Genomic DNA, 22,447 nt, shown 5'->3' with positions numbered 1-22,447 from the left:
TTCAACAATAGCTATATCTCGAGGGTTGTCCTGTTAAAGAATATTAGAAATCTGTCACTGCAGAAGAAAAAAAAAGTGTCCAATTAGTGAAAATTGCCAAAATACAAGTTTATAGTAGGTTAAAAAATATTTTATATAAAACAGAACAAGCTCAAAATGGACTCCTTAAGAAGTCAGGCATGTTGAGGCAGAAGTCAGGCAGCCGTTTGTTGTGACTATTGAAGAAATATTCACATACCAGAGAAGTACTGAATATAATGTTGTATTAAGCTCTTTCCAGAACTCCACTTATCAGAAAACAGAGGGAAGGAAAGAAGTGAGGAAACTAGGAAAAAATGCATGACAGAAAAGGATATTTCAAACTTGAAATACTTCATTGTATAACTTCTGAAGTTCTATCTATGTCCTAAGAGGACCCAGACATCTCTTTGATAAACCAGAGACAGGACTAAATCCAAAGCGTTTATGAACTTTATGTTGTAATCTCCCTTGGTGGGTCTCTTCAGCTAAGAAAAACAGCTCAAAGGTCTATTTGGAAATAAAGAAACTTTGAAGGCTTATCCTAGATTGATTATCCTTTGTCTAGAGAAAGAGAATCTTTGCTAAGGAATCCTTTATAATCTACCTGGAAATACTTCTGGTTGTCCAGACGCCTAAACTGGAGCTTGGGAATATCCCAAAGGAAAATATGTTGTCCATAGGGTTGTTTTTTTTTTTTTTTTTTTTTTTTGCAGTACGCGGGCCTCTGACTGCTGTGGCCGGAGCACAGGCTCCAGGCGTGCAGGCCCAGCGGCCATGGCTCACGGGCCCAGCCGCTCCGCGGCATGTGGGATCTTCCTGGACCGGGGCACGAACCTGTGTCCCCTGCATCGGCAGGCGGACTCTCAACCACTGCGCCACCAGGGAAGCCCCATAGGGTTGTTTTTAAGAAACACACAAGTGTATTCCCCCCTCCAAGAAAAAAGAGATTATTTAAGAATAACTCTCATGTCAATTAGCAAAAGGACATTTTTCACTTCATAGATTTATTAACTGCTCATTCTGTTTGAATTCATGTGCACACACACCACATATGTAAGATGACACAACTATGGGTGGAGATGTGACTATGGGTATGCCATGTGACTATGGGTATGCCATTTGACCTCTTTGCCTCTCTATTTCTTTATATGAAAAGTAAGGGGGGGGGTCAAATAGATGACAGCAGCATTTCTTTCCAGCTTTGAAAACCCCAAAGAATCCAGGAAGAACTGCTTTCTTAAAAGCTGGCTAAAATTCAGAGCTCTAAGAATGTAATAGGGCGTAGAAGAAAATAATGGGAATCTTAGAAGAAAAGAAGTGGAAATTCCCTTTGAAAGATGGTTTAAGGGAATCTCTCTGAGGCTAAAGCATAGACACATCAATCAGGATACTGGAAAAGTCTATGGGATGGAATTATATAAGAATATCTTGTGGTGTTTGTTGTGACAAGACATAAGTGTAGTTTATGGCAGGAAACTGGAAGCAAAAGTTCCATTCTATTATAAATTCATCAGGGAATCCTATTCTAAAAAGTGACTTTGGTAAGGGCCCCAGACTGGCTGAAGGGTTGGATGCTGACTCATCAGGCCAGAGCAAGCTGTAAGGATGGCGAGGACTTGCTCCTGAAGAGGTAGACACCTATCTGGAAAGAATTAATTTATTCTTTTAAGTAACAGGAGACACAAAGTTTAGATGGTCCTTCTTTTGCATCTCAAAACAAGCAAATAACTAACCTCTTCTGGCGTGGGCCAGTTTGATCCACATTATATATGCACATATAGGGATTTGAGCATATTTTCTGGAGATCACAGCTCTGCGCTTTGTGATGAATCAATAATTGAGACATCCCCCTTTGCATAATTTGTCTCAGAAGACATACATCTCCGATCTCAAAAATCAGGTGGAATTTATTCAATGCTTTGGAGCTTAAAATATTTTTTGAAAATAATTGTGTTTCAATATGTTTACATGTCAATTCTGAAAGCTGACCTCTTCAAACTACAAGTTTTTTTTAGGTGATTTATGGTGGACAAGTAAAATTTCTCATCAAACCAAATTTATCAATATAATATAAAAGCTTCACTGTTTCAGTAAAACACTATGAAATGAGACAAGCCTCTTAGATAGCGTCATCCACCAGAGGGCAGACAGCAGAAGCAAGAAAAACTATAATCTTACAGCCTGTGGAACAAAAACCACATTCACAGAATGATAGACAAGATGAAAAGGCATAGGGCTATGTACCAGATGAAGGAACAAGATAAAACCCCAGAAAAGCAACCAAATGAAGTGGAGATAGGCAAGCTTCCAGAAAAAATTCAGAATAATGACAGTGAAGATGATTCAGGACCTCAGAAAAAAAATGGAGGCAAAGATCGAGAAGATAAAAGAAATGTTTAACAGGGCTTCCCTGGTGGCACAGTGGTTAAGAGTCCGCGTGCAAATGCAGGAGACACGGGTTCGTGCCCTGGTCTGGGAAGATCCCACATGCTGTGGAGCCGCTGGGCCCATGAGCCGTGGCCGCTGAGCCTGCACGTCCGGAGCCTGTGCTCCGCAACGGGAGAGGCCACAACAGTGAGAGGCCCGCGTACCGCAAAAAAAAAAAAAGTTTAACAAAGATCTAGAAGAATTAAAGAACAAATAAACAGAGATGAACAATACAATAACTGAAACGAAAAATACACTAGAAGGAATCAATAGCAGAATAACTGAGGCAGAAGAACGGATAAGTGACCTGGAAGACAGAATGGTGGAATTCACTGCCATGGAACAGAATAAAGAAAAAAGAATGAAAAGAAATGAAGACAGCCTAAGAAACCTCTGGGACAAGATTAAATGCAACGACATTCACATTATAGGAGGCCCAGAAGGAGAAGAGGGAGAGAAAGGACCCGAGAAAATATTTGAAGAGATTATAGTCAAAAACTTCGCTAACATGGGAAAGGAAATAGCCACCCAAGTCCAGGAAGCACAGAGAGTCCCATACAGGATGAATCCAAGAAGAAACACGCTGAGACACATAGTAATCAAACTGACAAAAATTAAAGACAAAGAAAAATTATTGAAAGCAACAAGGGAAAAATGACAAATAACATACAAGGGGAACTCCCATAAGATTAACAGCTGATTTCTCAGCAGAAACTCTACAAGCCAGAAGGGAATACCATGGTATATTTAAAGTCATGAAAGGGAAGAACCTACCACCAAGATTACTCTACCCAGCAAGGATCTCATTCAGATTCAACAGAGAAATCAAAAGCTTCACTGACAAGCAAAAGCTAAGAGAATTCAGCACCACCAAACCAGCTCTACAACAAATGCTAAAGGAACTTCTCTAAGTGGGAAACACAAGAGAAGAAAAGGACCTACAAAAACAAACCCAAAACAATTAAGAAAATGGTCATAGGAGCATACATATCGATAACTACCTTAAACGTGAATGGCTTAAATGCTCCAACTAAAAGAAACAGGCTTGCTGAATGGATACAAAAACAAGACCCATATATATGCTGTCTACAAGAGACCCACTTCAGACCTAGGGACATATACAGACTGAAGGTGAGGGGATGGAAAAAGATATTCCATGCAAATGGAAATCAAAAGAAAGTTGGAGTAGCAATACTCATATCAGATAAAATAGATTTTAAAATAAAGAATGTTACAAGAGACAAGGAAGGACACAACATAGTGATCAAGCGATCAATCCAATAAGAAGATATAACAGTTATAAATATATATGCACCCAACTTAGGAGCACCTCAGTACATAAGGCAAGTGCTAACAGCTATAAAAGAGGAAATCAACAGTAACACAATAATAGTGGGACTTTAACACCTCACTTACACCAATGGAGAAATCATCCAAACAGAAAATTAATTAGGAAACACAAGCTTTAAATGACACAACAGACCAGATAGATATAATTGATATTTATAGCACATTCCATCCAAAAACAGCAGATTACACTTTCTTCTCAAGTGTACACAGAACATTCTCCAGAATAGATCACATCTTGGGTCACAAATCAAGCCTCAGTAAACTTAAGAAAATTGAAATCATATCAAGCATCTTTTCTGACCACAATGCTATGAGAAAAAACGTTAAAACACAAACACATGGAGGCTAAACAATACATTACTAAATATCCCAGATATCACTGAAGAAATCAAAGAGGAAATCAAAAAGTACCTAGAGACGACTTACAATGATTCAAAACCTATGGGATGCAGCAAAAGCAGTTCTAAGAGGGAAGTTTATAGCAGTACAAGCCTACCTCAAGAAACAAGAAAAATCACAAATAAACAATCTAACCTTACACCTAAAGGAACTACAGAAAGAAGAACAAAGAAAACCCAAAATTAGTAGAAAGAAAGAAATCATAAATGTCAGAGCAGAAATAAATGAAATAGAAACAAAGAAAACAATAGCAAAGATCAATAAAACTAAAAGCTGGTTCTTTGAGAAGATAAACAAAATTGATAAACCATTAGCCAGACTCATCAAGAAAAAAAGGGAGAAGACTCAAATCAACAGAATTAGAAATGAAAAAGGAGAAATAACAACTGACACTGCAGAAATACAAAGCATCCTAAGAGACTACTACAAGCAACTCTATGCCAATAAAATGGACAACCTGGAAGAAATGGACAAATTCTTAGAAAGATATAATCTTCCAAGACTGAACCAAGAAGAAATAGAAAATATTAACAGACCAATCACAACTAATGAAATTGAAACTGTGATTAAAAATCTTTCAACAAACAAAAGTCCAGGGCCAGATGGCTTCACAGGTGAATTCTATCAAACATTTAGAGAAGAGCTAACACCCATCCTTCTCAAACCCTTCCAAAAAATTGCAGAGGAAGAAACACTCCCAAGCTCATCCAATGAGGCCACCATCACCCTGATCCCCAAACCAGACAAAGATACTACAAAAAAAGAAAATTACAGACCAACATCATTGATGAATATAGATGCAAAAATCCTCAACAAAATACTAGCAAACAGAATCCAACAACACATTGAAAGGATCACACACAATGAGCAAGTGGGATTTATCCCAGGGATGCAAGAATTCTTCAATATACGCAAATCAATGTGATACACCATATTAACAAATTGAAGAAGAAAAACCATATGATCATCTCAATAGATGCAGAAAAGGCTTTTGACAGAATTCAACACCCATTTATGATAAAAACCCTCCAGAAAGTGGGCATAAAGGGAACCCAACCTCAACATAATAAAGGCCATATACAACAAACCCCCAGCAAACATCATTCTCAATGGTGAAGAACTGAAAGCATTTCCTCTAAGATCAGGAACAAGACAAGGATGTGCACTCTCACCATTATTATTCAACATAGATTTGGAAGTCCTAGCCACAGCAATCAGAGAAGAAAAAGAAATAAAAGTAATGCAAATTGGAAAAGAAGAAGTAAAACTGTCACTGTTTGCAGATGACATGATACTATACATAGAGAATCCTAAAGATGCCACCAGAAAACTACTAGAGCTAATCAATGAATTTGGTAAAGTTGCAATATACAAAATTAATGCACAGAAATCTCTTACATTCCTATACACTAATGATGAAAAATCTGAAAGAGAAATTAAGGAAGCACTCCCATTTACCACTGCAGCAAAAAGAATAAAATACCTAGGAATAAACCTACCTAGGGAGACAAAAGCCCTGTATGCAGAAAACTATAAGACAGTGATGAAAGAAATTAAAGATGATACCAACAGATGGAGAGATATACCGTGTTCTCGGATTGGAAGAATCAACATTGTGAAAATGACTCTACTACCCAAAGCAATCTACAGATTCAATGCAATCCCTATCAAATTACCAACGGCATTTTTTACAGAACTAGAACAAAAATTCTTAAAAGTTGTATAGAGACACAAAAGACCCTGAATAGCCAAAGCAGTCTTGAGGGAAAAAAACAGAGCTGGAGGAATCAGACTCCCTTACTTCAGACTATACTACAAAGCTACAGTAATCAAGATAATATGGTACTGGCACAAAAACAGAAATATAGATCAATGGAACAGGACAGAAAGCCCAGAGATAAACCCACATACCTATGGTCAACTAATCTATGACAAAGGAGACAAGGATAAACAATGGAGAAAATACAGTCTCTTCAATAAGTGGTGCTGGGAAAACTGGACAGCTACATGTAAAAGAATGAAATTAGAACACTCCCTAACACCATACATAAAAATAAACTCAAAATGGATTAGAGACCTAAATGTAAGACCAGACACTATAAAACTCTGAGAGGAATACATAGGAAGAATACTCTGACATAAATCACAGCAAGATCTTTTTTGATCCACCTCCTAGCGTAATGGAAATAAACACAAAAATAAACAAATGGGACCTAATGAAATTTAAAAGCTTTTGCAAAGCAAAGGAAACAACAAACTAGACAAAAAGACAACCCTGAGAACAGGAGAAAATATTTGCAAATGAATCAACGGGCAAAAGATTAATCTCCAAAATATTGGAGATTATGCAGATTATGGAGATTATGCAAAACAGCTCATGCAGCTCAATATTAAAAATCAAACGGCCCAATCAAAAAATAGGCAGAAGACCTAAATAGACATTTCTCCTAAGAAGACATACAGATGGCCAAGAAGCAAGTGAAAAGCTGCTCAACATCACTAATTATTAGAGAAATGCAAATCAAAACTACAATGAGGTATCACCTCACACCACTTAGAATAATCATCATCAGAAAATCTACAAACAACAATGCTGGAGAGGGTGTGGAGAAAAGGAAACCCTCTTGTACTGTTGGTGGGAATGTAAATCAATACAGTCATTATGGAGAACAGTATGGAGGTTCCTTTAAAAACTAAAAATAGAACTACCATATGACCCAGCAATCCCACTACTGGGCATATACCCTGAGAAAACCATAATTCAGAAAGACACATGCACCCTAGTGTTCATTGCATCACTATTTAAATAGCCAGGTCACGGAAGCAACCCAAATACCCATTGACAGATGAATGGATAAAGAAGATGTGGTACATATATACAATGGAATATTACTCAGCCATAAAAATGAATGAAATTGGGTCATTTGTAGAGACATGGATGGATCTAGAGACTGTCATACAGAGTGAAGTAAGTCAGAAAGAGAAAAACAAATATCGTATATTAACACATATATGTGGAACCTAGAAAAATGGTACAGATGAACTGGTTTGCAGGGCAGAAATAGAGACACAGATATAGAGAACAAACGTATGGATACCAAGGGGGGAAAGTGGCGGAGGGGCGTGGTGGTGTGATAAATTGGGAGATTGGGATTGACATATATACATTAATATGTATAAATTTGATAGCTATTAAGAATTTGCCATATAAAAAATAAGTAAAATTAAACAATTTTTAAAAAACACTATGAAATGAATTCAATAAAAAACGAACTTGAATACATATTTTTTTCCTGCATACATAAGTATGTGCTCTAATTTCTGCCTCTAAAAGCTGTTGCTTATTTTGTTTCAGCTTTAACCCTTAAATATAGTAAAAGAATGATCTCACTTGGAATGTTCATTAGTTTAACAGCAGGAGTCAAGTTAATCTCCTTCAAACCCCATATTCGACTTACTTTACAGTATTTAAGATGCTTTAATAAAGATGTCTCTTGGAGGGAGAAATGTTGATCTAGAACTTGGGGTCTCTTGGGAGAACAAACCAGTCAGAGCCCAGACTGAGAATGAGTTTGCCACATTTTTCTGAATCAGAAGTCAGCTCTATTCTACAGTGACCTTGGGAAAGTAATTTTTGTCATCCTGGGATGCAGATATACATGATAGAGGGCAGCTGCACTCATTATAAATATCCTGTAAGGTAGGCAAAATGCTGCAGTGTAACTCCTGTAGCCAGGAAAGAGAGGGCTTCTGTGACCTTAGCCCTGAGTAATTAAAACAGAGAGTTAGCACTTCTCACAGGAGGGATCAATTTACCCTGAACAGCCCAAAGCATTTTACCACCTGTTCTGGTCTCTTGCTCTGGACGATGGAGCGTGGAGAACGATGGAGGGTGGAGAACGGGGGACCCAGCGAGGAGGTGGCTGAAGAAGGAGCAGTAATCTGAGAAGGGAAAACAAAAATAGAGAGGGGGATAAAGGGAGGAACGAAAGAAGAGCAGGCTTTGGGAGGCCCTGTGGCACTTACTGGCAGTCGTATTCTCAGAAGCCTCGTGGAGGGCTATTTCAGTCTGTTCCCGTTATAGAAGCAGATCCTAGCGTGGCCCCGAGGGAGGGTACTGAAACCGGCCTTGACCACCACTCCTCGTGTCGTTTTCTTTCTCAAGAACCTACAGGGATTCTTGAGAAAGAAATCACTTTCATTTTGACTCTTAGGACCTTTGGATGTTCAGCTCCACCCTCATCCTGCGTATGTGAGTTCCAGCTACCCCTCTGGCTGTCTTCTCAGCCAGGCTGCCCTCCTGCCTAAAAGCCCCACAGCCACACCTCCTTCTCCTCTTCTGTGGCTTTCCCTCCTCTCTTCCGTAGCACGTATCTAAAACACGTCCATCCTCTTAGGTCAAGGTAGAATTTATTTCAGAATAATAACTTACATTGCATAAAGCTTTATACCAAGCGCTTAAACATGTACCATCCTCACCTGAGCCATTATTTCCTGGTACATTTCCTTGACTATCTGGGCCCACATCCGTCTCTCCCATATTCTATCTCCTGAAGCACTTGTTCACTGATCCACCTCTACAGAATCAATCTCTAGGGAAGAGAAACTGAGGCGATCTATTCTAATGAACTAAGGAGGCAGAATGTTGACTCTTGCTATTTACTTTATATTTTTCCATATTGTTTCTACAATTTTACTGTGATCACATGCACCTTTTATACTAAAATTAGTGTGTGTGGGGGTGTATATCTTTGTTAAGCTCCCAGATGATGCTGATGGTGTAGGAACCATAGGTTGCCACAGTCATTTGAACAATGATTCAGACACATGTCTTCTTGCATTTCTCAGCTCTTCAATAAGGTAGAAAGTTACTCAAGAGCAAGAACTAGCCCTGCACTTTTCCTATCTCTCCAGTGCTAGAAATGCCAGGCTCAAAGCAGGTGCTCAATAAATACCTGAATGGGTTTGGATAGACTCCCCATAAAAATAGGAAAAAAATTAAATAAGGTTACACGACATGGTACACTTGAAGAAAAAAGATAACTTTATAATTAGTGGGTTAAAGACAGATGTAATAGTAAGACAGAAAAAATACTCACGTGACTTAATAGAGCACAGGATGATCAGAGATCAGCATCAGTGTTTTGTTTTAGATCTAGAAGCAAAGGATCTTTGAAGGCATCAATTAACTTGTAGCATGAAGAAACTGTGAAGTGGTTCTCTTTTTAACCTGGCTCATTCTTGAAGTGATGTGTTCAGTTATAAATTCTATAGCTGAAGAAGAAATCTGAGTAGTTGGGAAGAGTTAAGAAAAGAATCAAAACGTATATACATTTCCAGTGGGAATGTAAAATAATGCAGCTGCTTTGGGAAACAATCTCACAGTTCTTCAAAAAGTTAAACATAGAATTAACATATGGCCTAGCAAATCCACTCATAGGAATTTACTCAAGAGAATTGAAAACACATATCCATACAAAATTGTGTACAGATATGTTCATAGCAGCATTCTTTAGACTGGCCAACGGATTACCATGATCTATGATGAATAAACAAGATGTAATATAACCAAACAACGGGACATTATTTGGCCATACAGAGAAATGAAGTACTGATCATTTTACAACATGGATGAACCTGCTTTAAAAACATGCTAAGTGAAAGAAGCCAGACACAAAAGGCCATGTACTCTTTGATTCCAATAGTACGAAACGTCCAGAATTGGCAAATCCATAGATTAGAAATTAGTGGATTAGAAATTATTGGGTCTGAGAGAAAGAGGGATGGGAAGTGACTGCTGGTGAGTATAGAATTCTGAAATTATATTGTGATGATGGTCACACAAAATTCTGTGAATATACTAAAAGCCAATGAATTGTATACTTTAAAAGGCTAAATTTTGTGGTATGTGAATTATATTTTAATAAAGCTGTTATTTTTTTAATGAAAAAAATCAAGAGGGAACATGGGGAGGGGGGAAATCTGGGCAGAAGGACCGTCAAAATGTTAAAAAAAAAAAGAGAGAGAGAGAGATACAAGGGAGCTGGTTTACTAAGGGCTGTCTTTTTAGGCATAGTTGGTTTTTTTTAACTTTTTTTAATGTAAAAAATGATGGCTAGCTGAGGAGAAAATTAGAAGACATAGACTATAAATACAACCTAAGGAGTTTAGATGCAAGCTTTTCCTATCAGTACAGAAGTTGGAATAAGAGGTTTTCATATCTCTCTTTTGGGGGGACTTAAACAGTGCTTAGAATAGGTCTTACGTGTCAGAAAAATTTGTGGGAGCCCTTCCTGAAATGGGAGAGGGATGAATTACATGACATTTTGTGGGCTTTGCTCTCTTTCTCAGAACAGTTAGCCCTCAGTATTCGATGCCACTCTCTGCCTCCCGAGCGCTGAAATAAGAGAGGAGACGCTTCTGTTTCTTGAAAAATTTTATTTGGTTTCTATTCAGTCATAAACACACATTCCTCTTAAGACTGTAAAAGTCTTCTCCTCTAAACAATTAACTTTTTATTTAAAAAAAAACGTTGAAGCAGTACTTGCAACCTATTATTTCAACCAGTTGTGCAAAGAAAGTAAATTCAGGTTATGTATAGTTACCTCTATGCATGTTATTAATATGAATACCCAGAATGTACTTGGCCTGGTAAATAGTTTTTCAACCTCTGTAAGCCTTTGAATTCAGTTTTATTTGAAAAGTAAAATGATATCATCCTCACCCATATTTTCCAAGGATCAACCACCTCTTCTAAGCATTCCTATTGCCTTTCAGTGCTCTTTGCTTTAGGAGAAAACAAGTACCTGCTTTGGGTCCACTCAGCAACTTCTTCCTCATTCTCTGCCCAGGACCCAGATTCCCATGAAAATGAAACAAACTGGGAGACATGATTAGAACAAGGAAGCCTCTTTTGGCCCTGCCATCAGATTCAGATCAGATCATTTCTAGTCTTTTTCTCTGGTCAGGTCCGGTAGGGCTTCATTTTAGGCAAAGTCACTATAGATGTTCTCAGTTGCACCATCACACACATTCAACATTCATTCATTGAGTAAATATTGAAATTTAAACCTTCCTATTTTGGGTTAAGAATATAAACCTCCATTTCCAATATCCTCCAAAGTTCACCGAATAAATGAATTGTGGCTCTAGAACCAGATACGGATAAAATGTGAGTTGCTGAGAACGTTGACTAAAGAGAGTCCTGCGCCAAGACATGAAGCATTTCTGCTCCTCAGGATGGGTTCCTGCTCCTGTCCTGCTAAGCAAGGGCATGGTCAAACTGCCCTTTCTCCAGGCCTTCAAGTCCATCAGCCCAGGTCGAGGTTGGCATGCTCCGATAAGGGTCCAGAAGGATCCGGAAGCACCTGACTATGAGGATGCCCAAGAAAATAAACAACAAAATCACAAAAACAAATGTGGTTTTCTGCTCCAGAGACATGCTAGAATCTGATGACACGTTCCCAAGGGGCACTAGGGGTGAAGGGATAGGCTGTCCTCCATCCATCGTCCAGGGAAGCTGGAGCACAGGGTCTCCCAGTTTCCTTCTCTTCCATCATCAGCCTGCTGAGATCATGGTGGCTGCACCTTGAAGAAGCTGCAGAATAAAGAAAGGGAAGGAGAAAGAGTCAACGCCAACGGGCAACTTTATTTCTAGGCTCACCATCATATTTTTCAGAGAAAAGAAGGAATCTCTAAACTTTCTCCAAGGGCTGGGCCAAAAGAAAGCCATGTAGTGATGGAAGAATAGATGCCTAGGCAGTACCTACCATGTTCCCTCTTGTCTTTTCATATCCTATTGAGGACCCCTCTCTTTGGTCCCTGCCATCCCCACTGGCTTACTAAAATCCCATTCTATGTCCATTTTCCCTCCAGCCCAGATGAAGCCAGAGCCCTTGTCTTTGTCTGTTCTCAACACAGCTGAGGCAGGTATGCATTTTCAGGAAGTTCTTTATGAAAACACTACCTAATCCAAATGGGAAATAGAAGAAAAATGAGGACCATTAACTGTGTACATTTACAACATAAAGATTGCTAGGTCTGTGAAGTTCAATGGAAACAGTGGAGAACTGGGTACAGAACCTTGTGAGCCTGTGTTAATGACTCCCTAGCCGTAAGCTGGCTGACTAGTATAGCAATACCTGTTCAGTCCCTCCCTTCCCACCACTGGTCTCCACTCAGTGAGCGCCGCCATGACTCCCTGGACCAGTCTTCTCCAGCCTTGGCCTTTGTACGAGGCAAAGTATCAAGTCTTCGTCTCCTAGCTCAACATCTTATCATTTCTAGGCTTATCCCATAACTCAGGTTTTAGAATGGGTACACAATTCATTTGTGGGCTGCACTGAGGGGAACCATTCCAAGAAGATCCAGTAAATAACCTAGTCATCTCAATTCAAATTATGACCCACAGCTCCCTATAAATAAGTCTGGGGTCTCACTTCTTCACAGGGAAGCCACGACTAGAATGATTTAAAACTCAGTTTTAATTTGCAATTTTACCACCCTATGCTGATTAAAAGGCAGATGCAAGGATATGGTTAACCCTCTTTGTAGCCTAGTCATGTGTTTTGAGAGGCCTGCTAAAATATAAATATATACTCTTATTCTCTGACCCTTTTACCATCAACCCCTTTTGGATATACCAAATTGAGGAGAAATTAGAGATGAAAGCATTTTGAGAACTCTACAAATCTTTATAAACTGTAAGCCTCTCCCTTCCCAGCATATTGTGTGGTGCCCAAGTTCCTATTAAAATAACTTCATTTGGTCAAATCATCAAAGGTCTCTATTAAATTGCAGTATTTTATCAAGGAAAGTGACACATTAACACATTAGTAGGGATTTGTCTTTGAATACTGTTCCTATTTGAAGGAGGGAGAAATGTGGTAGATAGAAAGGAAATTGAAGGAATATCTTGCCGGGAACGAGGGGCTGCTAGAAAGGACTTGTGGGAAGCAGACATGGGTACTGTGAGCAGATCGTCCAGCAGGAGAGTCCTGGGGAAGGATAAAGGAGACTGGGTAGAGATGAGAAGAGCAGGAGATGGTTATAAAGGGAGATGGAGATCCAGAGATCCAGAAAGAAATGACAACTGTTTCACAATTTTGCCTGGGACTGATCGAAATCCCTAGAAAAGCCTGCTTGATTTTAAACCTGCAATCAGCTAATCAATAATTTACAGATTTGGAAAGCTCAACAGCATGTTTAAGTTAAAGGAAGCATCAGTATAATAAGATGCAGAAATAGAAATAAATGTCATCACTTGGCCACCACAGTACAAAAATATTCAAAGACCTCTAAATTTTGTAAATGTCTGTCTTAGAGTAAAATGTCCCTTTTGGGTAGAAATGATTCTTAGGAAATGTTCACGATTGCTTTTACCTAAAAAATGAAATGTTTCTTTTAGATGAACAGCGGAATTTGGGCGAGTAAATTATTTTGAAAGATTTTGACACAACCATCATCAGTGTTAATAAAAATAAAAGGCAGTTATTTTAAGTACAAGAAGGACCGGAGTTACTCGTGGCAGTATTTTAATCCTGACTGGCTTCCCCCAACACGCAGCATACCTGTCTTCCCTTTGCTGGGTCCATTTGTGTGTGCTCAGGAAATAGAGTCTAATTTTAATATGGACTGAGGAAACCTTAGTTAAAAGATGCCATTTTCAAAAGTCATATAATACATCCCTTTTCTCAAACCAAGCTCCCTGGACTCTGATGTTCACAAAGTGTATACACCCTGAATTAGTCACGAAGCCCTGTGTGAGCAGTCCATCCCAGCCATGGTCCTTCTCACTATAGGCCACTCACTTTAGTTAATTTGCAAAGAAGCCCTCTCTTTCTTTCCCCATACTTCCTCTATACTGCGTCATGATTCATCATTCTAAGCTCAAGTCTTACCGCTCCTCCCCTCAGAAAACCCACGTGCTCCCATGTCCAAGACCCTAACCCACCCATTAACCCCCTTATGGACCCAATACCCTTGTTTTCTGGACCACAAATTAGATCATATACTCTGACAGTGGAATTTTTCTAAGGTATTACTATATTTTCAAAATAAGTTCAAAAAACAACAAAGATCAAATCACATTTGGTTTTGAGTAAAATGACCAGTGGACAAAAACAAACTTACACGTAACTGATCTGCAGACACCTAAGGAAAGCATCCTGACTCTGTCTGCTCTGCAGCTCTACCTGACACCTGCTACTTTGAACACCTCCAGGTTTCCCACCTCTGAGCTTTGAGACATGATGCTCTCTGCCTGATCCCCTCCTCCTCGCCCTATTCCCACATTCAGCTTTCTCTCCCTCCCTCGGGGTCCACACCAAATCCCACCTCCTTGGTGGAGCCTCAGTCTCTCCCTTCACGCAAGGCACCAGGGCTTCCTGCTCTGTCCCCAGCAGCATTTCACCTGCATCCTGTGGCAGCATCTATTACAGGACGTGTCTCCACGGTGTTCGTCAACTTCCCCTTATTAAACAACAAGGTCCTTGAGGAATTCCTTGCTGCTCTGGGGTCACTGGCTCTCTAAATAGAGGTTGAAGCAAATCCCTGGCCCCTTAGAGTCCAGGGAACTGAATTCAAACTTGGAGGTGCTGGCTGATACAGAGGAGGGGAAAAAAAGCCCACGTCATCCAGCCTAACTGGGATGTCAGACCATTGTGTTTGAAATAGATCCTGTTTCAAAGAATCACAAATAGTCTGGGTCACAATGACACTTTAATAGTCATAAAGCTCATGATTTACGAAGTAGTTGTTTGTTTTTTTAAATTTTCTTTGGCCTCAGTGCTGATGGGTCCAAAATAGAGAAATCAGCTAGAATTAAGCACCCTCCCTATGTTTAAGGGGTCAATCCTTTCTTACCTATCTTGCTTTTTTGGTGGGGAAGGGTAGTCATTTAAAATATCCTAAATCCCATTGTCTTACATGGAAACTATCAATGTCAACATGTACCCATCTCAAGCTTGGGTCGTTCAGACTTTTCATCTCATTAGCATCTTATTTTACAATTTCACGGTAAGAAAAAATACTTTATCTGGAGAAAATCTATCTTAAAACAATGACGTGTTTCTTTTCTTATTTTTCAAGTGGCAGCAACAGAATCAGTTCAGTGCATTTGTCCCCTTGTCCTGGGAAACCACACACAGGCATTTGATTTCACCATCTCACTTCTGTGGTCCTCAACTCAGGCGCCCTCCCTCCCGCAATGAATTGCAATAACAGCTGCAGTCTATGCAGTACGTGTGTAGTCCTGCTTGGCACATAGTGTGTGTTCAAGAAATAGGTGATGATGAGCGACTGTTTTCTCTTTAACTGATTTTTGTGCAAAGTGAGATTTATTTCTAATTTTCCAGGCAGGAATGGAGATTGTAAGTAAACCACCCCAAATCATAAAATTCAAAAGAGTAGCGTCCCCCAAAAGAATGTCGGAATCAGTAGGAAGTCGTCATCCCTCAGCTGTTAATGGCATACAAGGTACAGTGAAACAATGCAGTCTGTATTTTAAGTACTCCGAAACCACATAATTGCTGTACCTAATTTTTGAAACTTCTAGGCCACAAACCTAGTTATATGACTTGACATAATTTCAAAAGTAGATGTAAAAAGTAGTTCATCCATTGAACAAGAACACTCACAGGCTTGTCCAGTGTACACTCACACATGACGGACAGGATACTTTGTCCCACAGAGACATCCTGTGTACCTTGTTTATATTTATCTGGCAGCGTGGTGAGACCCATCTGTAGACTGTAACAGGAAGGGAACTGGCTACGTAAGCGGGACTGAATTTGCAACGACTGGCAGGGACGACCTTCCTCAAAGGGCTGCACTATCCTGCAGCCGTTCTGAAACTGGCTGTTGAAATGTTAACCTGGCTTTTAATGATTGAAGTAATACATATCCTGAGACTGACGCAGAAGAGAATCACTGTCGACTTTCTGAGCTAAAGGAAGCCTCAGCTGCATGGCTGTTTGTATAGCTGGAGTGTCTGGAGGCACTCCCCACCCTCCATCCCACCCAGCCACCCCAGACGTCTAAGCATCCCATCAACCCTATTATACATCTCCTCCCACAATTGGGAGCCCTCCACCAAAGCCACCTCATCTCTTTTGGAAATTCTGTGGCTGAATCCAGTGAACAGCAACTTGCATTCCAGGATATATATGCAAAGATGCAAAATATTTCCTATAAATTCAAAGAATTCATGGCCCTCTTGGTGGCCAGCCAAGACCTTCAGGTAAAGACTTCCTGGCTCTTTCTAAGTACTTCCTGCGTTTTAACCATGACTCCCCCCACACCATTTTCTCAGCTCACATAAATACATGGCTACTTCCATATTCCTCTTTTCCAAATACAGAACTCCTGTTCCAATACAACATCCCTGATGCTTCCGAATTCACAGGATGGTTAAGAGTAAAATTATTTTGAACACTCAAAAAATAGACCAAGGCTAGTAGAAAGTCCATAAATAATGATTTTAAAGACAAGCGAATGTGGTCAGCTACAAATGTCAACAGGCAGTTTCAGAACTGCTGCCAGCCCCCACTACTGCACCAGAAAGTCTGTTTCCTCCGCCCATCCCTGAAAAGTCAGCCTGCAGACACGTTTGCTTGGGTTTGCGAGTAAACCCTGTTGTACCTGTTTCACCATGCTGGTCAGCAGGAGACCTTTGTCTTCAGCCTGAGTCCTAACCTCAGTTGTTTTACTTCTTCCTTATCTTCATCTTCCTCCTAACATCTGCTTAAAGAGTTTTAAAGGCACTGCAGGGCAAGGTTGCAGCCTTGCTGAGAACAACAGAAAAATACCGTGCAAGAGCCCAGTCAGTAAATGGGGGTATCAAAAGGCACCACTAGCAAACCGGAACTTTTAACTTCAAACGATAAACCTTACTGTTCTACTCAGTTTTCTTTCCCTTGTGTGTTTCCTAGTGAAAGAGAGTGCTTGCTGATACCTCAAAAGGCTAGGGCTGCATACTGCTCATCGCCCAGGGACAGCAGGGACGGTCAGCACCATCATTATGAGTTGTTGGGTTGTGATCCTTTGTAAACAAATTAGAACATCCCTGTTACATTTTGCAAGGCTGGATGTTTTAGGTGAACAGAAAAAAATATATTGTAATGGGCAAACAGCTTTCAAGAATAATTTACTGCAGCTTAGCAAAGAAAAAAGCGTTTTACTACTCTTTATCCAGTATCTGTAGCATTATAAACTTAAGCATGCTTTAAAAATAAAGGCATCGTTACATTTCACCCGCTCGCATTAACTTTACCTAGCAACTATTTAATTAGACTTTATCTGACAGCTAGATCTAAATTCAGAACTTGGATCCAGAAGGCATCCATGCGATCATGGCTCATGCATATATTTAAAGTTAGAGAAAAACGTTTAATTAGCCCATCAGAGATACAGATTTTGGTCAAATACCTGGATCTGGCTGAACAAACACTTGATCCATTTCCTGGTGGAACAGTTACAGGTAGTTACAAGCCTCTTTAGTTTCCATTCTTCCCAACCAAGCTGTGTTAAAGCAGTAGACAGTGGTAAGCTGCAAGCAGCTGATGGCACACCCCAGAGCTAAAGCTGTTGTTTCAGGCTTAGAAACTTCCCATTAACACCCCGAGTTAAAGGAGCATCCTCTTTCTGTGTGAGGCATCATTAGCGGCCAATACAGCTGCTTCTCTGAGGCGAGCCATGATTTCGGTTCTGCCTCAGCAACTCTTCAGAGGATTCTGCTTCAGCGAGTAGAGGCAGTATCCTAGCAGTGTGTCTGAAATCATCTTCAAGAAAGCATTAACATTCAAAAGGAGTATGGGGGAAAACATCACAGGGCATTCCCATACCTTTTCAAAATCAAAGCCATAAGTCTACCAGTGCTCTGTTCTTCTCTATTGATTGTTGACACTGTTCCTCTTTGGGGGTGTTAATTAGCACCTTGCAGCAACCAGCCTCCAAATTGATCATGGTTTATGACCTTCAGGCCAACTTAATTAATGGGAAGACTTCTGGGGAAGGGCATCAACTTAGCATTTGGGAGGTAAAGGGAAGACTCCTTTTCCTAAAGAAAACAAAATTGCCCTTTCAGAAAAGCAGCAGTTATGAGGGGCATTGAGGAAAGAACAATTAAAAGAGAACAAAATCCTATTTTTACCACCTGTTTGTAAATTGACTAGGTGGTAGGTCACCAGATCCAGTGTCTCCTTTGGGCAGCCTGCATAGCTGTGACCTTGGCAGTCACCTCACCCCACACAGGCCATCAGAGACCACTTGATGAATAAAGATAGACCTTTGTTAAGAGAAGGTTGTGCTAATTCTAAAGATTATAGTTACACGGCACAATGCTTATTTTCCTTGGATAGAGTGCCTGAATAAATTTGGAAAATATTTTAGGATAAAATTCATCTTAAAAAAAAAAAAAAAAGGTGCTTCTCTGGAAAGAATTCAGCCTAATCCTTAAGATGGAACATCCTTGGTTTTTTTTGGCAACTCACCACTTTCTTTGTTTAAGGGGAAGCACAGTTAGCAACAATACCCACCCACCAAATGATGGGGTGCATGATATTTAAAGCTAACTCTGCCTGTGCCTGTCAGCTCTGCTGTCTCTTCAGCTCTTGTGAGAAGCTGGCCGTGACCCAGTAGCTCTAGGGGACTGGAAGGGAGCTCATTTTCTAAGAGGAAAACCCCCATCTGCTAGCAAGAGACAACAATCCGGGATAAGTCTCAGACCCAAGGAAATTCAAATGCTAAATGTTAGGATCTAATGTCAGAATCAAACGCTTGACATAAGAACCTAACCTCACGAGAAACATGAAGGTTCTTTCCCCAGATGTTTTCCAGATTTTTAACAGAAATTCCTTTCCAATTAGTGTAACTTACTGTATCTTCACACACACACACACACACAACAGTGGAACAAATGAAATCCAACAGAGCACTGCCATTCAGTACAAACTGGTGTCCTTCATGCTTTTCAGCCGACGGTGCTGGCGGACAGAACTCCCTGTCTCGGTAATGCTAACAGAGTGTGGTTCAGGGAACATTCAGACCTCACCCTCACTTATATACTTGTCGTTCCATGTGGCCATGTGGTAAGAAAGGACTCTAGTTAGAAACGAGCCTGGATTACTGCAGGCTCCCCTGCCCGGAGGCCCCCTCAGATATTGTCGCCTTGCTATGGGTAGAGGTGGCAGGGAACGCAAGAGGGCTGTAGCTGTCCTCTAGCTACTCTGCAGGCGGAGGCCATCCCAGGGAGATGAGTGCCTGGCCTATTTTTAAAACTCTCCAGAGAAGTAGATTCCAAATCCCCCTCTGACAACCTCTGTTTAAACTAACTCCTCCGTTGCTTACTTAGTCTAAATGAGTCGGCCCATTTCTTTTTATTCTATCCCCGCTGCAGTCATTAACCACCACAAGATTCTGTGCTTCCCCAAGGAAGCTAAACTAGGTAAACCAAAGAACATTTGATGAAGATCTGCTGCTACAAAGATCTTCCAGCCAAGTCTGGATATTTCTTTTATAGAATAATCATCATTGGAATGATTGGTATCAGCCCCTCTCCCATGCAGTTACATTACTTCAATCATCATGAATTCTGAAACAATGAATAAGGATTTACAGAAAGTTTATTTCTTTGAAAATGTCACAGTAGGTCCTAGTCGTTTAGTCATTAATAAGCTTTATAGCTCTTCTCTGAATTCCTCCCCAAATTTCTGCTTTCTTGTCCAGCTTTAAACGGGGAGCATAGGAGGCTACACAGAGCTGTTTCATGTTTCAGACTAACATGAAATTGTGATGACATAGGACGATTTCATAGGCTATATACGCTATGCTTCTCTGATCCATTCTGCTCCCAGGGTTATTCCTGGGTGTCAATTCAATCTTTCTTTTTACTACACAACACCATGAGTTAATATTGTTGGAAATCTCTTTTACGAACTTTCCCTACCTTCTCTTTTCCTACCTTTTGTTTCACTTTTAACGTTCTTTAGGTTACAGTTCTTTCCTAAATTTCCTATGCTGCATTTTTCCATAAAGAAATAAACAGCGAATATGAAAAAAAAAAGGTTCATGAGCAGTCAAGCTTTATGCCAACATAAGGCTGTGCTATTATTACTATCATTATGTTTCCTTCTGACTCTGCCTAATTCTCAAAATAAAATTGAATTGATTCTTGGTATAATCTTCAAAACAGAAACATGATTTTCTTTTCATTTTCATCACTAGATTCTTGGTAAAGAATCTTTTCTTCCTTCTTTTGGGTACATTTTTCTTGGATGTCATTCAAGGAACATTCATTAAGTTCGTTCATGAAGGGTCAGTTATGTTCTGTGTTCAGTGTGGCAAAGAATAAAAGCTACGGGTACTAGGTCCCTGCCTGACTTGGTTCAGATAGTACACTGCACAACTCTAGGAGGCTCCCTGGTAAGGGGCCCCAGGAGCTCACTTTCTAGCAATGGTTGCTAAGCTTCCTGACAGATGAGCCCACCTCCACCACTGTTTCCCACTTCCTCACCTCCCCTTCACTATTCACCCAGCAGGCATCTGAATTATGTCCTTACCTCTCTACAGGACTTGATTTCACAAGGTTATCTGTGGCTTCTAATTGCCTCAAGCAAAAAAACCCAAACCAGAAAAACCTTTAGCATTAATCTTCCTTGTTCTTTGTGGCAACATTGGACATGGCTGACCACACTCTTCAAGGAAGGTCCAAATGAAAGAATACACAGAGCAAGATGGATGGAGTGGCAGGAACTGACATCTCAGCCCTTAGAGCCCCTCTTCTTTGGTGCCTTCTGCCTTCAGAGGCTCTCTTTTGCCTTCTGGGGCTCAAGCCAAGTATAACTCATGTGACTACCAGAAAATGTGAAATTGAGGATGTAAAAACAGGCAGACTAGGATATACATTAATGACTCCATCACTGTCAATTCATTAAGAAAGAATTGAAAGTCAGTTTAAGTGTGTCATTTTTATTTTCAGGTCTTCTTAGTTTAAAAAAAATCAATACATATGTAACATGAAGTTAAAAGAAAAAATTGAGATTAGCTCAATTTCTAATAGCCCTCTGATTTGCTGGGTCTAAGTATAAGTTTATCCACTTGGCTATCTTCACAGGTCAGTGAACATTCAAAGTGCAAGGGAATAGTCAGGAAGTTTTAATACTATTCACACCAAGTCTATAAATTAGGATGTATATTCAAGCATTATTAAAAGCAAGCAGGTTAAAGTCCAACTGCAAATTGGCAACCTCCTGGTTTAATCTTTTCTTGAATGCATTTCTGTACACATCGCATCTGTGGTGTGGTGAGTACTCAATTAGCCGACGAAGCTGGAACAGCGAAGTATTCTAAATGAAAATGGGAGACAAACAATGAGCAGCTCTGTGGAATCACCTTTGAAAGAAGGGAAACACTGACAGAACTTTATACTTGTCAGGATTACAGATTGCCCTAAAAATGATCATTTGTTTATTTATTCCTCTCTAACTCAAAAATAATAAAGCATATGGGAAGGAAATACATCATGCTCATGAAAATGCTGATGTCCAAGTCTAAAAAGGAACAACTTCACAAGATACATTGTATTAATTTTATTTAGAGACAATATTTGTAAAATTTAAGTTATTAATTCTAATTACAGTATGAAAGTGTAAGAACATCACTATGGATTATTCACTGTTCAAAGGAAATTCATACTGAGGAGTTAATAGCCTAGTGGGTAAATTTATTCTTTTAAAATGACTTGTGCAATAATAACAATTTTCTTAATGACTTTGAAATACTTAATGCCTTTAAAATGTCATATAAAGTGCCAATTAGAGTTTTATGCAAACCATCCCTCTGAATCTTTATGCTGTCATTTTGGCATTGTTCTTTCCTTCTGTTCAACGGCTGCATTTTAGAAGGGAAGCTGCATGGACAGTTTGAGGATTAAACAGCTTAGAACATTAAGATGATTTAGAAAATGAAATCGAATGTACCTGAGAATGACTGACCTTTTAGCCTGGCTTTTATACCTGACAAAATTCTGGAACTAAAAATCTTGCCACTGTAAAGTTAATTTGAAAACGGAGGAGAAAAAAATCATATGAAGTAGTTTAAAAATTCTTGTTGAAAAATTATGAAAAACCAAGCTCAATTTCTGATATTTATAAACTTGTAGAAATTATGAAAGGAGGCTGAGAACGTGGTAATTAGCAGAAGTTATGGTGTGTGATTACTGAATGCAAATTTCAGCTGCCTCAGCATTTGATGG

At 39.7% G+C, this 22,447-nt stretch overlaps 2 protein-coding genes across 2 annotated transcripts in view; both read right to left on the bottom strand.

Annotated features, from left to right (window-relative positions):
- The window catches only part of CCDC192 (coiled-coil domain containing 192), a 252,039-nt gene extending 243,302 nt beyond the window's left edge, over window positions 1–8,737 (bottom strand). The window contains 2 exon segments of the mRNA XM_065873682.1: window positions 8,014–8,139; window positions 8,630–8,737. Coding sequence (XP_065729754.1) covers window positions 8,014–8,139; window positions 8,630–8,737 — 234 coding nt within the window.
- A 1,881-nt stretch (window positions 8,738–10,618) lies between these two features.
- On the bottom strand, window positions 10,619–20,784 carry CTXN3 (cortexin 3). The gene is made up of 3 exons (XM_065875067.1): window positions 20,726–20,784; window positions 18,039–18,253; window positions 10,619–11,794 (listed from the first exon to the last, which is right to left on the bottom strand). The coding sequence occupies exon 3, from the start codon at window positions 11,702–11,704 to the stop codon at window positions 11,459–11,461; it is 246 nt and encodes an 81-aa protein (XP_065731139.1). The 5' UTR covers window positions 11,705–11,794; window positions 18,039–18,253; window positions 20,726–20,784; the 3' UTR covers window positions 10,619–11,458.
- Between the last annotated feature and the right edge of the window lie 1,663 nt (window positions 20,785–22,447).

The sequence above is a fragment of the Phocoena phocoena genome, chromosome 3 (assembly GCF_963924675.1).
Source record: "Phocoena phocoena chromosome 3, mPhoPho1.1, whole genome shotgun sequence".
Taxonomy (NCBI): domain Eukaryota; kingdom Metazoa; phylum Chordata; class Mammalia; order Artiodactyla; family Phocoenidae; genus Phocoena; species Phocoena phocoena.
The sequence above is the reverse complement of the archived record's forward strand: the minus strand, read 5'-3'. Positions and strand labels throughout refer to the sequence as shown.